Source organism: Lemur catta, chromosome 1, assembly GCF_020740605.2.
Source record: "Lemur catta isolate mLemCat1 chromosome 1, mLemCat1.pri, whole genome shotgun sequence".
Taxonomy (NCBI): Eukaryota; Metazoa; Chordata; class Mammalia; order Primates; family Lemuridae; genus Lemur; species Lemur catta.
This window is the reverse complement of record NC_059128.1, coordinates 106,421,883-106,438,360: the sequence shown is the minus strand read 5'-3', so window position 1 is coordinate 106,438,360 and position 16,478 is coordinate 106,421,883. Positions and strand designations below refer to the sequence as shown.

The following is a 16,478-nucleotide window of genomic DNA, read 5'->3' as shown; positions in this document are numbered from 1 at the left end:
GGGTGTGAATCGTGTGAGCTATGTTTCAAAGAGATGGTTCTAGAATGAGTAGGGTGCTACTATGTTGAGCCCTGTGGTGTGGCGGAAGGAGCAGTGGTTTGAGAATTAGAAGACCTCAGTCATGAAGTCGTCATCTGTAGCACACCCCGTAACTCCCACCTGTCTACTCCCCTGGGGGCATGGATCTGTGAAGGCAAGGGACAGGGGGCAGCAGCACTTCGTGAACGGGCATGTACTGGTAATGTGTCAAGGGTCATCATGGCTGCACACTGGGGACAGAGGGAACCTGCATGTGCTACAGCTGCCCCCACAGTGCAGGCAGCACTGACTGCACTTAATCCAGAATAAAGCCATGAGATCCAACCCTGGGCTGAAGATGGCTTCTGCTAGGCCAGACCCACAAACGCCGACTCCTGGCTGCTCCTCCAGAGCCAGAGTCCCCTGGACACACCTTCAAGGTGAGCAGCATGGACAGGAACTTCCTCTGGTCCCCGATCAGCATGGCGTTGCTGACAATGGGCAGCTCCATTTTCACGGCCTCCTCGATGGGCACAGGGGGCACATTCTCCCCACCGGCTGTGATGATTAGTTCTGGGAAGGCAAGGCCAGGCCCCCGGCATGGGCTGTAGTCCCGATTCCCCAGCTGAACCAGGACCCAAGCTTCAGCCACAGCCTGGGAGCCCAGAACAGCAGGCAGCACCGCTGGAGATGCCCCCTCTCTGGGAGCCAACAAGCGGTGCCAGGCCCTCTGAAGCACTTCACACCTGCTGGGGGATGGTGGCAGTCGCCAGAGGACAAATGCTCACCCAGAGCTCCCTCTCCTCCATTCGTCATCCGAGACTTTGCCTGCTTGGATGTCTCATCCATGGCCTCCTTCTGCCAGCCCCAGTTCTTCCATGGACCTCCCACTCTGTCCCCTGGATAGCCTGTGTCGGTTCCCCTCCTGCCTTTGCTGAATGACCAGCATCACCGTCACTCACACAGCACTCACTGCCACGCTCAGTGCTGCACATACAGTAACGTTTAATCCTCACAACAATTCCAGAAAGAAACAGGCACTCATTGTTTTGCAGATGGAGAAACTGAGGCACAAAGAGGTCCAGTAACTTGTCCAAACTCACATGCTAGTAAGTAGCAGAGCTAAGATTTTAAATCCAGCCCAGTTCCAGAGCCCATGCTCTTACCCGCCCTGCTGTGGAGCCTCTCACCTTGCTTGTCTGTCCCACTGGAATACCCCTCCGGTTCATTCCCCCCTTCCCACAGGCTTTGGGAGCTGGCCTGTTCTAGGGCCAGCTTGCTTGCCTCCTTCAAGAAGCCCTCCTTTTATTCAATTTTTTTTTTTTTTTTTTGAGACAAAGTCTCATTCTGTTGCCTGGGCTAGAGTGAGTGCCGTGGCGTCAGCCTAGCTCACAGCAACCTCAAACTCCTGGGCTCAAGCAATCCTCCTGCCTCAGCCTCCCGAGAAGCTGGGACTACAGGCATGTGCCACCATGCCCGGCTAATTTTTTCTATATATATTTGTAGTTGTTCATGTAATTTCTTTCTATTTTTTTAGTAGAGACAGGGTCTCGATCTTGCTCAGGCTGGTCTTGAACTGCTGAGCTCAAACGATCCACCTGCCTCAGCCTCCCAGAGTGCTAGGATTACAGGCGTGAGCCATCCTGCCTTGCCCTTTCATTCAAATGTTTATGGAATGTCTTTGTGTGCAATGTCAGGTGCTGGGCACACAGTGTACTGGTCTGCTGTTACCTGAATGATGGCTTACTTCCAGGCTTGATGGTCATAAATTCAGTAAAATAAATTGTGTGTGTGTGTGTGTGTGTGTGTGTGTATATATATATATATATATTATTATTTTTTTTTTTAGAGAGAGAGAGAGAGACAGTGTCTTGGTTGCCTGGGCTAGAGTGCAGTGGCATCATCATAGCTCACTGCAACCTCAAACCCCTGGGCTCAAATGATCCTCCTGCCTCAGCCTCCCAGGCAGCTGGGACAACAGGTACATACCAACATGCCTGGCTAATTTTTCTATTTTTTTTGTAGAGACAGGGTCTCCCTGTGTTGTTCAGGCTGGTCTTGAACTCTTGGCCTCAAGCAATCTTCCTGTCTCAGCCTCCCAAAGTGCTGGGATTACAGGTGTGAGCCAGCATGGCAGCCATAAATAAAACTTTAAAAATTTCTATACTAAAAACAATGCAATACACTATTGAGAGAAATTTAAAAAGACCTAAGTAAATGGAGGGATGGATATACCATGTTTATGGATTAGAAGACTTAATATTGTAAAGATGTACATCCTCACCAAATTAATATGTAGACTCAATGACATCAAAATCAAAATTCCAGTCAATTTTTTGAGGAAATTGATACAATGATTCTAAAATTCATAGTGAATTCTTCTGGAAAGAGGCTTAAAAAGAAAAGAAAAAAAAAAAAGAATAAAATTCATAGTGAAATGCAAATGGCAAGAGTAGCCAAGGTCATCCTGAAGATGAAGTCCAAGGCTGTAGGACTTACACAAGCATGTATCTAGCTCTGTCACAAAGCTACAGAAATTAAGACACTGGAGTATTGGTGCAAGGATAGGCAAATAGGCCAATGGAACAGAATAGAGTCCAAGAATAGACCTCTCATAGACAGCCACTTCATCAATGACACAGGTGGCACTGCAAGGCAATGGGGAAAGGCTGGTCTTTTCTATAAGTGGTGCTGGGTTACTTGTATTTGGAGAAAAGGTATCTGGACCCTTACCTCTCACCACGCTAGTTCTAAGAGGCGGGCCAACTCTGGTTGAACTGTTTTCTGGCTATTGTACTCGCTGTGCTGGGATGCCGGCCCCTCACCTGCCGGTGCAGAGGGGGACGCTAGGCGGCGCCCGCGCGCCCGGCTGCCCTCGCCGTCCGGCCGCGGTCTTCCCGGGAGCCCCGCGCGCTCGCCGGCGGCCCGCACGGCGTTGGGACCCTGCCCTCCAGGGAGCGTCCGCGCCTCCGTGGCCGTCGGTTAGCACCTGAGCACGTCGCACACCTGCCTGAGTGATTTCCAGGAAGCCGCTTCCCCGCTCGCTGAGCTCCATTGCCCCTGGGAAGGCTGGGCCTGGATCCCACGTGGGTGCTGCGGGTATTACACCCGCTTAGGCACAGTAAGCAAAGCACCTTTCCACGGAGGACTCCACACCTTATTTCCCTGTCTGTGCAAGCAATTTCTTTGAAGGCTTATGTTTCATTTTAAATTTTATATCCAATGTGCGTTCTGTTCTTCATATCCGTGTTTGCATGTAAAAACACATATTTATGCCCTCAAATCTTCCAGAACGACTTGCCTTGTTTCTCTAGGGGATTTGAATCCCAGCTGCATCATTTACTAGCCGGGTGACCTTCGGCAAATTACTTAGCCTGTTTGGATGCCCTCATTGATAAGTCGGGGTAATATCAGTACCTGCCCTCCAGGAAAGTAGAGTAAGTAAAACGACGTCAGTGAAGGCAAGTCACTTGTCACTGGCAAGTGAGTATAATTAGCAGTGGGAGTCGAATTCCTCCTAGGCTCCACTGTAGTCTCGAACCCCCACCAGCAGGCCAAGGCACTCACCTTTGAGGCGCCCGGTGATATAGAGGAAGCCATCGGCATCCAGGCGGCCGGTGTCACCTGTGTGCAGCCAGCCGTCCTCGTCGATGGCCTCACGTGTCTTGTCCTCCATGTTCAGGTAGCCCATGAAGATGGTGCGGCCCCACAGGCAGATCTCACCGATGCCCTCTGCATCCTGGTTCACCAGCCTCACGCGGCAGCCTGGCACCACTTTGCCCGAGCTGGCCATGAAGGGCAGGGGAGGTGTGGTCACAGGGGGCTGTCCCCCCCCCCAGGAGCCCAGGATCAGCCCCCACTGGGGAGCCGGGTTCCCAACCTCTCAGTCTTTACTGATGACTAGAAGGTGTCCCCTCCCAGGGTTTTTGTATTTTAATAGGGGACTTAGAGCTGAAAGGTAGAGCTAATTAAAGGGTTTTAGGTGAGTGGATGAAGGAAGGAAATGATAATGGGAACTTGGAGCCTGTGATAGGCTGGCAGGGAGGGGAGGTATTTAAGCACAACAAATGATCCTTCAGATCACTCCCCAGAGCTGACCGCCCTCCCCACCCACTAGAAGGCTGACCTGGTTCCCCCAATCCCACCCCAACCGGACCCTGGGCCATCAGCTATCCTGGAACACCCTCTAATACACCCCACCCTACTGGAGGGATGGAACAGAGGAAAATCGCTCCATCAAGAATCAGGGGACCCCTGGGCTGTTCAGGCTGTTTTCAACTGCAGACTCACGTGACAGGGTGGCAGAGACCACCCCCACCAAGATGGGCCCTGAGGGGCCCCACAACCCAGTGGCCAGGTCTCTGGGATCTGATCAGTGTGCAAAGAGGTGAGGGTCCCCAGGGCACTCAGCAGGGGGCACAGGTGGTGTCAGCAAGGGTGTGAGTGTGTGCACATGTGCAGTAGCCTCGGGCCTCACCTGTAGAGCCGGTAGTTGCAGGGGCTGGACATGAAGTGGGGGCCTGAGGTCTCGCTGAGGCCATAGCCCGAGTACAAGCGAATGTTGAGGCCCAGGAAGAAGCGCTGTGTCTCTGCAGTCATGGGCGCCGCTCCGTAGAAATTCTTCTGACACTTGGCAAAGCCCAGCGCCTGGCGGACCTTGGCTAGCACCAGGTAATCTGCGAGTCTGGTTGTGAAGGGCTTCAGGTCACTGGTGGGAGAGGGAGAATGGTCCATGGAAGAAAACACACACATACACATACATTGAAAGAATGGGTATTCAGTGGGTACACATGAGCACGGCCATTCCAATTGTCTATTCTGATTGGTTGGTGCCAATGCTGAACATGTTGGATTTTGAATATTGGACCTGTCCATGAAGATGTCTGCAAATGCAGGTGTGCAGGTGATGTGCACAGTTGTGTGCAAGTACATCTTGAGCCAGGAAATTAGACACACAGGTTCAGCTGTGTACAGGTGCACAGGCAACACAGATGCATGCCAATTTGCACATGAACTACACTCATGTGCAGAGACTTGAAGTATATATTCATGGGCACACATGTGTAAAGGTGTATGATCCCATTGAAGCCCCAAAATATTTTGTTCATGCATATTCACCTTTCACATCTGTGCAAATGAAGCTGTGGGTGCACAGATGTGTACCCGTCTCATGAAACATACTGTTTCACAGACACACGGGTAACAGAAACTACTTCTAAATTGAAACCAGGTCAGATTTATGTCACTGCCCCTCCCATAGCGCTGTATGGGAACTTAAAAGGCGATCGGCCGGGCGCGGTGGCTCACGCCTGTGAGGCCGAGGCGGGTGGATCGCTCGAGGTCAGGAGTTCGAGACCAGCCTGAGCGAGACTCCATCTCTACTAAAAATAGAAATAAAAAAATTATCTGGACAACTAAAAATATATAGAAAAAATTAGCTGGGCATGGTGGCGCATGCCTGTAGCCCCAGCTACTCGGGAGGCTGAGGCAGGAGGATCGCTTAAGCCCAGGAGTTTGAGGTTGCTGTGAGCTAGGCTGACGCCACGGCACTCACTCTAGCCCAGGCAACAGAGTGAGACTCTGTCTCAAAAAAAAAAAAAAAAGGCAATCGAAAGAGTGTGGGGAGAGAGCCGAATGGCCGCTTGGGATGCTGGAAAGGCTGGTCCCCGTCACTATGGCCCCTTCTCCGGCCACCTACTGAAGTCAGAAGACCTCAGGAGACTGTTGCAGGAGCTGCTCCCAGGGAGGGGACTTCCACTTCAGAGGAAGTGAGTCAGTCCTCCAGTCAGAACCGGAAGATGGAGTGACTGTCCTCAGGCCCCACTGACTGGGCCTCTGCACAGGGAGCCCTGCAACTGCCAGGCCACTGGAGCCGGGACAAGCCTGGCCTGTCAGATCGGTGGTGTGTACTGGGTGTGACCCAGCCCTGCTGCCTCCCCAGGCCTGCTGCCCCTGGGTCCTCCGTACCTGGCAGGGCAGGTGAGGTTCTGCTCCAAGGTCACCGACATGGCCCACAGCAGCATCTTGCGCCGGATGAAGCCAGACTGAGCTGCCACTTCCTGGATCCGCTCCATGATCTTCTCCCACACCCTCGGCACCCCCATGTGGGATGTGGGCTCCACCTCCCGCAGTGTGTTCACCAGGCTCCCCTGTTCACCGCAGGGAGAGGCGGGCCCGCTGGTTCAGGGCCCGCCAGGGGCCAGGAGCCCCTCCCACCAGTCATTTGTGCACACACCTCACAGGCATGCCCGTGCACGGATGCTCAGACGGGCGCGCACACACACACACACACACACACTTGCGTGTGACGTGCAGCACACACTGTCGGCTCAATGGCCGTTGCCTTGCTCTCTTTGCTAACAGAACCTGGTGGCAGTCAGGTATCAGGTGGCCAGTGCTTCAGAAGCTCCCGGGTCCCTTCCCAGCCCTGAGCGTGGTGACTGTTCATTAGTCTAACTCAGACATGATAATCCCATTCCCCTGAGCAGCATTTGGGTTAGGAATGGACACGTGACACTGTCCGGGCCACTGAGATGTGGGGTGGGGGAAGACTGCTGGGGGGTTTCTTGGAAAGTTTTTCTTACTGTTGAAATAAGGAAGCAAAGAACAGGTGTAGTCTGTGAGGATGGGATGCGGGGAGGGGCTGGGGCCACCTTGTGACCCTCTTGTGAACCTACTCTGAGACGCCGGTCCTCAAGGGTGTTGCAAACCCAGCAAACCGTTCTGACTCGACTCTTGTAATGTCATCAGTTTCCCTTGTCGTCTGGTCATTTAAGTTGGGCTGTGTTAACTGCACCTGACAGAATTCTGACTGATAAATGCACAGAAAACCAGCGCACGCGTGAATGCACATGCGCAGCCCACAGACACGAGTACACACGCGGGATGAGGCCCACCGGGCCCTTGCACACAGACCGGGACAGCCACACGGTAGAGAGGCGGACACACCTTCAGGGCGTCAGGCTCGGCAAAGCAGACCTGGGCTCCCCACTGGATGCCTGTCCACAGGTCGTAGATCTGGGCGGCAATGTGGCTGAGGGGCAGGTAGCTGACCACCACCTCCTGCTGGACTTCCGCTGGCTGGATGTCGCCGGCCTGGCTGCCGTACCTTGCTGTCCACGTGATCTGGAGGACAGGGAGATGGGCCCTGGCAGTGTCCACGAGCCAGCCCCGGCAGTACTCACAGTTGTGAGTACTTGGGGCTGCTTCTTCGGGGAACCCCAGAATGAGTACCCTTGCCGGCATTTCTGGGAGATCCCCAGGACAGGCCTCCTCTCTCCTCCCCTCCCCTTCGCTGGCTCAGTCGTGACTGCAGACTGATGGGCTGTTCTGCTTCTCCTGGCTCCCCGAGCCGAGGGGCCAGAGGCACTTCCCCAGGGGCTGTTGAGGTAGAGCCATGGCCCAGATCCACCCACAGCCACCCCCGCCCTGGGCATCTGTCCTACATTGTCTTGACTCAGCATCACGCCCTTGGGGGTTCCAGTGGTGCCCGACGTGTAGACCAGCACACAGCACTGGTTGGGCTGCTGGGCATCGATGATGACATCCAGGGCCTCCTCGGGCACTTCGTTCCCCAGCTGCATGAATTCCTCCATCTGTGGCCAGGTCGGGGAGAGTGGGCCATCAGGTCAGAGGGGTGGGCCCAGACAGGCCCCACAGGGCGCCCGGGGGCCCACTGACCATACCGTGTACACATTGGCCATCTTCTTTGCAGGAGGTTCTTTATATATCACCACTGCCTTTAGATGTGGCAAATGTTTCCAGATCTGCATTGATGGGAAAAATGAATTGGTTTCAGAAGAAAAATGTCACCTCCTGAAAAGAACCCCATCTCCTGGTCTCAGGCTGCTTGGCAGGCCCTTTGTGGCAAAGGTCTCTGGATTCTGCATCTCTGACCTTTGACCTCAGCAGGACAATTAGCCACCCTTGGTGAGAACGTGGGAGCAGCAGAGGTGGGGCTAGGCAAGAGGCAGGCAACAACTTCCTACTACAAGAACAAGAAAACCACAAAACGACCTGGGGCTTGGCCAAACAAACTATGATCCAGACACACAGTGGAGTAGTACTATGTCACTGTAGATGGGAGGGACAGAGGACATACTGACATAGAATGAGTGGTTTCTAGAATATAATATTAAGTGAAAAAAGGAATGTGTATAATATGCATATAGTATGCTATCTTTGAATAAAAAAGGGATATAATGTGAATATATGTAAATACATGTGTATATATGCAAGCATGTATTAACTAAAAACTGATTAAATTGACCATTATAGGCAGAGAAAGGGAATAAAGGTAAGAAGAAAGGGAAGCAAAAATTCTTTTGAGTATATCATGTAATTTTGATGTTGGAATCACGGATATGTTATAATCATTTGAAAAATAAAGTTATAGGAAAAAGAGAAAAAAGATTTTTTTAAACTTGAAAAAAGTCTGAAAGAAATAAATTAGACTTTATACCACATTGGTTTTACATAAACATACAAAGAATTACATCAGGGGATTTTTCCAATGGTGCTCTTTGATTCTCCTTTCTCAGTGATGTATACTCAAGGGGCAGAAGGGAATTCCAAACTTCATTCAATAGTCTTTTTTTTTTTTTTTGAGACAGAGTCTCGCTCTGTTGCCCCGGCTAGAGTGCCGTGGCGTCAGCCTAGCTCACAGCAACTTCAAACTCCTGGGCTCAAGCGATCCTCCTGCCTCAGCCTCCCGAGTAGCTGGGACTACAGGCATGTGCCACCATGCCCGGCTAATTTTTTTCTATATAGACTTTTAGCTGTCCAAATCATTTCTTTCTATTTTTAGTAGAGACGGGGTCTCGCTCTTGCTCAGGCTGGTCTCTAACTCCTGACCTCGAGTGATCCTCCCGCCTCGGCCTCCCAGAGTGCTAGGATTACAGGCGTGCTCCACCGCGCCCGGCCCATTCAATATTCTTATTGTTAGGCTTAATACTGATACTACTATTTTAAAGTTACTTGATGTATATTACAAGATTATGTTAATATTACTAGGAAATAAGATTTTAAGGAAGATAAAAGAAATGCAAGAAGAAATCAAACAAATCAAAGAAAGTAAGCTAAAGCCCCACAACGTATCACTGGAATCAGAAATATCAGTGTGATTTTTGTTAAAGTACATATTGCCGAGACTTCTCCTCCTGGCCACAAGGAGTAACCCTTATCCTCCCACTGTAAATACTAGGAGATGGACAAAACGTGTGAAACAGTTGATTTCAGGTACTGGACTACAGAAAGCCCAGGACTGTCATCCCTGAGAGATGAGCCTCTGGGTGCCCCAGGTTTCTTCCCCCAGGAATTTCTGGGGCATGGGGAGGGGAGGAGAGAGAGAGAGAGAGAATACAGAACTCGGTTGTCTTGCTGAGTTGAGGTGACAAGATCAGAGTTAAGGAAATTGAGGTGGTAGAATTTGTGGGACAGAATACTAGAGAGGAGAGACCTATGTAGACAAACAGAGAAAGAGTTCTAGAAATCCTTCTAGGGGTCCTGTTGAGTCTTGGCTGAATATCTGTCTGCACATGCACGGGGTGAAACTCCATGAAGCTGCAGGAAGATCGAGGACTGGGCTGGAAGTGGAACAAGAGCTCCCGTAGGAATTGCTCCTGTGTCCTTCAGCCAGCCTGGGGGCACCTCGGTAGGCATTAAGCAGAGACCAGAAGGGCCAAGACTTAGCAGTGGGGCTAAATTAGCCTTAGAGCAAAGACTATTCAGACATGCCCCAAAAGCCTTAAACACAAGCTTCAAAATGAAGTTCAGAGAGGGAAAAAAAAAACTGGAAAAAATTACCTGTGGGATAATATCAAGAAATATGAGCTGGGTGCAGTGGTATACCCCTGTAATCCCAGCTACTCGGTAGGTTGAGGTAGGAGGATCACTTGAGGCCAGGAGTCTGAGACCAGCCTGGGCAACGTAGTGAGACTCTTGTCTCAAAAAAAAAAAAAAAAAAAAAAAGAAAGAAAAAAAGAAACCTAACATATGCATAATTGGCTTAAAAATTGAAAAAAAGTCTGAAAAATTTCCAAATTTAAATTGGTGGATTAAAACTATAAATCCACAAATTCAAGAATCTCAGTAGATTCAAAGCAGGATAAACACAAAGAAAATCATCCCAAGACACAACAGAACCAAATTGCTGAAAAGCAGTGATAAAGAAAAAAACCTTAAAAGCAGCCAGAGAAACAAGATACACTATGTGAGGAGGAATAAAGATAAGAAATCATAGATTTCTTGTCAGAAACTATGCACATGGAAAACATAGGAATAGAATCTTGGAAGTGCTGAAAGAAAAAAAACAAAAAAACAAAAAACCTTGTGAACCCAAAATTCTAAACCAGCTGAAATACTTTTTAAAAAATGAACACAAAAATAAACACTTTTTAAGACAAAGAGAAGCTGAGAGAATGTGTTACCATCAGACCTGTACTACAAGAAATGTTGAAGAAAGTTCTTAAGGCAGAAGGAAGACGATGCCAGATAAAAACGTGGATCTAGCTGGGCGAGGTGGCTCATGCCTATAATCCTAGCACTCTGGGAGGCCAAGGCAGGAAGATTGTTTCAGGGCAGGAGTTCAAGACCAGTCTTGGCAATATAGCAAGAACCCATCTCTACAAAAAATAGAAAAATTAGCTGGGCATAATGGTGTATGCCTGTAGTCCCAGCTGAGGGACTACTCAGCCTCCCAGGTAGCTGAGACTACAGGCATGTGCCACCATGCCCAGCTAATTTATTTTTTATTTTTTCAGGAGGCTAAGGCAGGAGCATTGCCTGAGCCCAGGAGGTCGAGGCTGCAATGAGCTACGAACTTGCCACTGCACTCCAGCCTGGGTAATAGAACGACACCCTGTCTCTAAAAACAAACAAACAGGCCAAGTACAGTGGCTCATTCCTATAATCCCAGCACTTTGGAAGGCCAGGGAGGGAGGATCACTTGAGGCCAAGACTTTAAGACCAGCCTATGCAACATATCGAGATACCATCTATACAAAAAATAAAAAAAATAAAATAAAAATAAGCTGGGCATGGTGGTGCACACCTGTAGTCCCAGCTACCTGGGAGGCTGAGGCAAGAGGATTGCTTGAGCCCAGGAGTTTGAGGTTGTACTGAGCTATGATCACCCCACTGCACTCCAGCCTGGGCGACAGAGTGAGACCCTGTCTCTAAAAAATAAAAATAAAAAAAAATAATAACAAACAAAACAAAATAAAAAATTTGGATCTGCATAAAAGAAGGTTAATGTGGCCGGGCGCGGTGGCTCACGCCTGTAATCCTAGCCCTCTGGGAGGCCGAGGCGGGTGGATTGCTGGAGGTCAGGAGTTTGAGACAAGCCTGAGCGAGACCCCGTCTCTACTAAAAATAGAAATAAAAAATTATCTGGACAACTAAAAATATATATAGAAAAAATTAGCCGGGCATGGTGGCGCATGCCTGTAGTCCCAGCTACTCGGGAGGTTGAGACAGTAGGATTGCTTAAGCCCAGGAGTTTGAGGTTGCTGTGAGCTAGGCTGACGCCATGGTACTCACTCTAGCCCGGGCAACAAAGCGACACTCTGTCTCAAAAAAAAAAAAAAAAGAAGGTTAATGTTAGAGTGTTAGAAATGGCAAAAATGTGGGTAAACATGAAAGGCATTCTTTCCTTCTTTTAAAATTCCTTTGAAAGATACTTGACCGTTTAAAACAAGAATAATAACAATGTACCATGGAGTTTGTAACCTTTAGAGAAGTAAAATGGATGACAATAGCACAAAGGATGTGAGGGGAGTGGACATGCACTGCTGTATGGCTCTACATTACATATGAAGTGGTCTAATATTTGAGAGAGATTGTGATAAGTTAAAGATGCAAACAGTAAAGTCTAAGGCAGGCACTGATATAGTAACAAAGGACAGCTAATAAGCCTGTGAAGATCAAACACAATACCAAAACAAAACAAAACAAAACTCAACCCAAAAGAAGTCAAGAAGGAAAGAAAAGAATAAAGAACAGATGGAACAAATAAGAAACAAATACAGTCAAATGGTGGATTTATAGACAGTTTTGTCAGATTGGATAAAAGTGCAAGACCCAGATATATGCTGTCTACAAGAAACTCACTTTAACTATAAAGACACAGGTTAAAAGTAAGAAAATACAACAATATACACATGCAAACATTACTCATAAGAAATCTGGAGTGGCTATATTAATTTGAGGCAAAGTAGACTTGGAACAATAACTATTACCAGGAATAAGGAGGGACATTTCTTAATGACAAAGTATTAATTCATCAAGATAACACAATAATCTAAAGATGTATATGCTTAATAACAGGGATCCAAAATACATGAAGCAAAAACTGATGGAACTTAAAGAAAAAAATAGCTAAGTGCACAATAGTAATTGGAGATTTTAACACTCCTTTTTCTCAGTATTTGATAGAAGAAGTAAACAGAAAATCAGTAGGGATATAGAAGATTTAAACAACATTATAACACTACCAACAAACTTGACATAATTCATGTTTATAAAACATTCTGCCCAACAACTTCAAAACATACATTCTTTCAAATATACATGGAACATTCACTGACATTGACCATTATCCTGTCTATCACACCTGCTCTGTACAAACAGGTACCAAAGAGCCCCAGATGATGAGGGAAAGTTCTTCCTTTGGAGAAGAATTGTAGCCAATAAGTTATAAAATCAACATTTTTCCATCCCTCAAAAAATAATTCAGACAAAGATCATCAATGGATGCTAAAACCATTCGGAGAAAGGTCGATGTGGAACTTCTCAAGGCAGGAGCAGGTGATCACCATCTGAATCCACTGCTGACTGCCATCATCACAGAGAGCGGGTACCACCTGCCATCACGAGCCTCTTAAAGCAGTGCACTATGAGGTACACAGGACCACTTATGAAGTGTTCATGCCCAAAAAGATTTAATCTGAAATGCATCAAGCCTTTAGATCTAACAGGAAATACAGAGTTTAGAGGAACAAGTTCAACGACAGCAAGAGGAAGCAGTTAGACAAATTCAGAATGTGACAACTTATTCAAGACAGCTGACCTAGTTTCTGCAGAGTGTCTATGGCAAAGGTTCTCACACTTGAATATGTGTCAGAATTACCAGAGGGCCTGTTAAACACTGGGTGTGGGGCCCCAGACTCAGAGTTTCTGATTCAGTAGCCTGAGAATTTGCATATCTGACAAGTTCCCAGGTGATACTAATTCAGGAACCACGCTGTTCTATGGCAGGGCTTTGTTCTGAATTAGAAGACACTTAAGAGACACTAGTCACATGCAACATATGGGCCTGGTTTAGAGCTTGATTCAAATAAACCAACCATACAATGACATTGTGGCCATAGAGACAGAGAGAATGGTGGTTGCTAGGAGGGAATGAGGAGTTTTGTTTAATGAATACAGAGTTTCAGTTATGCAAGAAGAAAAGAGTTCTGGAGATGGATGATGGTAATGGTTGCACAACAACGTGAATGCATTTAACACCACCGTGCACTTAAAAATGGTTACATGGCCGGGCCCAGTGGCTCACGCCTATAACCTCAGCATTCTGGGAAGCCAAGACAGGAGGATTGCTTGAGGCCAGCAGTTCAAGGCCATTCTGAACAAGAGTGAGACCCCATTTCTACAAAAATAAAATACAAAAAATTAGCCTGTCATTGTGGTCCCAGCTACTTAGGAGGCCGAGGCAGGAGGATTGCTTGAGCCCAGGAGTTTGAGGTTGCAGTGAGCTATGATGATGCCACTGCACTCTAGCCCAGACAACAGAGCAAGATTCTGTCTCAAAAAAAAAAAAAAAAGAAAAAGAAAAGGTTAAATGGTAAATTTATGTTATATGTATTTTACCACAATTAAAAAATTGGAAAAATGACATTGTGTGTGTACTAGATGATATGAAAGAATTCTTTTACTTGTGCTAGATATGACAGTTGCAGGGATTATCTGAGAAAGATTTCACATGTTTTAGAAATGCACATTGAAGTATTCAGTGACATGGTGTCAGAGATTTACCTTCAAATGCTTCAGCAAAAAAGTGAATAGAAGAAGCAAGTGTGATGAAAACACACTGATAGTTATTGAAACTGATGATAGATATATGGGGATCCTATTTTTGTTTTGAAAACTTTCATAATACAAATTTTATTTAAAAATGGTGACCTAGGGTGATCATTTCCTAACTCTGGGCCTCAGTTTCTTTAGCTGCAAAATGTGGATGGGGATGGCATTTGGATTAGATCAACAACCCATGCAAAAGACCTCCCTGAGGGGCCTGGCAAAATCTACTGGGGGGCTTTTAAGTCCTTCAGCCCTCCCCAGCCCGGATTCTGATATGAGCAAGAATGTTGGGGACTGTCTGACTCCAAGGGAGGCTGGGGAGAAGGGCTGACTACTGGGAACTGGGCAGCTCAGGCCCTTGCCCGCTTGGCTGTCATGAAAATCTTAGCCTATCACAGCCTCAGGATGAAGCTGGCCTGGGGGAACCTGGGTCAGCTCTTGGCTGGGGCTTAGGGAGCAGGGCTCAGGAACCGACCCAGTGACCCATTTGCCTCTGAGGCCACTGGGGTCTGTGAAGCCTCCAGACCTGAGTAAATCAGGCCCACACCAAGTGCCAGGGTGCCTGGGCAGGCCAGTATCGGGACATCCCTACTGAGGCCAGCGGGGACGGGGAGGAGGAGGCACTGAGGAAGGCTCAGGCTTCCTTGGTCTCCCCGAGCAATGCATTTTAGGCTGCGTAATCTGCACGCATGTGTCCTCTCACGGTCTCGCGCATTTGTCCGAGCCAGACAGAATGGAGACATTCGGAAGGAGAGATGCTGAAAACACAGGGTTCGAAAGGAGCCGAGACAGAAGAGGACCCCGCAAGGAGGCAAGACAAGCCCCTCCGTGGTAAAGTGAGCCCATTTGATACGCCCTTCACAGTAGAACAAAGTGGGCCCAAATGCAGGTGAAGAAGAGGGCTTTCAAAGGAACCCTAAAACGGCATAAAAGGGGGTGCACTCACAAGGAGTAGAGAAACCCTCCAAGGGGTCTGGAACCCACGTCTGGAACCAACCAGCCAAATGCAAAATGCAAATGTGCAGCCCCTTTTTCAAATCTTTTTAAGAATTTCAAGATGTGACAGCAGAGCATTAAACTAAACTTGTGCCCTGTGTGAAGTGAAGCATGGGCCATGCCCCACAAAGGCAGCCCTGCCTGAGGGCCATTGACCCATTTCCCTGCCCAGACTCTGGCGGGGGTTAGAGGCCTCCCTCCAGCCCCCTCCCACAGTGGTTCTGGGCTCCAAGGGCTCTTGTCCTCACAGGGTACCCTGACCCCTCCCCAAGGAGGAGGGCATGCGATGGCTCAGTTGCTGTACTGGGGTATTCAGAGCGGGCCCTGGCCCTTCATCAGCTCTCTTCAAATGATGTCCCGTAGGGAGATGCAGCCCACTCGGTCTGTCTCACAAATGGTTCTCAGGGTTCCCCATGAGGACCTGCAGCACAGAGGGTCTGAGCTTGAGTCTCTCTGCTGCCCTTGCAAGGGATGGGACCTTGAGTAAGCCATACGCCACCTCTCTGGCCCTTGGCTTCCTTGCCTGTAAAATGGGCAATAAGAACCATCTCTCAGGCTGCTGAGAGACACAGGACACACGTGGAGTTGGCACCCCATGAATGGCATCTGCACTCTTTTACTGCTACTACGCTGTGGAGCCGTCTGCTGGGACCCTCCTTGTCCTTGCTGGGTCTGTTTCTCCGCGTCAGGTGGAGATGGGAAGGTACCGGGGCAACGGCTTTGCCAGTCTTTCCAAGCTCTACAAGTTCCCTGAGTGTTACAAAGGACCCCTTTCTTTCTCCTCTTGCAAGTCAAGACTTTAACAATGTAACAGTTTAAAAGCATTTATGTGGTGCTGCCATGGGATGAATTTTGTCCCCCCAAAAAGATACACCAAAGTGCTAACCCCAGTGCCCCTGAACATGACCTTATTTGAAGACAGGTTTTTTTTTTTTTTTTTTTTTTGAGACAGTCTCGCTTTGTTGCCCAGACTAGAGCCCCGTGGAGTCAGCCTAGCTCACAGCAACCTCAGACTCCTGGGCTCAAGTGATCCTGCTGCCTCAGCCTCCTGAGTAGCTGGGACTACAGGCATGCGCCACCATGCCCGGCTAATTTTTTCTGTATATATTTTTAGTTGTCCAGCTAATTTATTTCTATTTTTAGTAGAGACGGGGTCTCGCTCTTGCTCAGGCTGGTCTCAAACTCCTGACCTTGAGTGATCCTCCCGCCTCGGCCTCCCAGAGTGCTAGGATTACAGGCGTGAGCCACTGAAGACAGGTCTTTACAGAGGTAATCAAGTTAAAATGAAGTCATTAAGGTGGGTCCTAATCCAATAGGCCAATATGCAATTTCCCTTATAAAAAGGGAAAATTGGTCACAGAGACATGCCAGAGAAGACAGCATGAAGA

The 16,478-nt window shown here is 48.4% G+C and overlaps 1 protein-coding gene across 1 annotated transcript in view; it reads right to left on the bottom strand.

Moving 5' to 3' along the window:
- The window catches only part of ACSBG1 (acyl-CoA synthetase bubblegum family member 1), a gene marked incomplete at its 5' end in the record, with an annotated part of 31,568 nt that overhangs the window by 3,747 nt on the left and 11,343 nt on the right, over positions 1-16,478 (bottom strand). Inside the window, 7 exons of the mRNA XM_045542129.1 lie at positions 452-591; positions 3,586-3,803; positions 4,496-4,726; positions 5,986-6,167; positions 6,967-7,143; positions 7,464-7,613; positions 7,704-7,784. Of these exons, the coding sequence (XP_045398085.1) occupies positions 452-591; positions 3,586-3,803; positions 4,496-4,726; positions 5,986-6,167; positions 6,967-7,143; positions 7,464-7,613; positions 7,704-7,784 (1,179 nt within the window). The remainder of the gene's footprint in view (positions 1-451; positions 592-3,585; positions 3,804-4,495; positions 4,727-5,985; positions 6,168-6,966; positions 7,144-7,463; positions 7,614-7,703; positions 7,785-16,478) is intronic.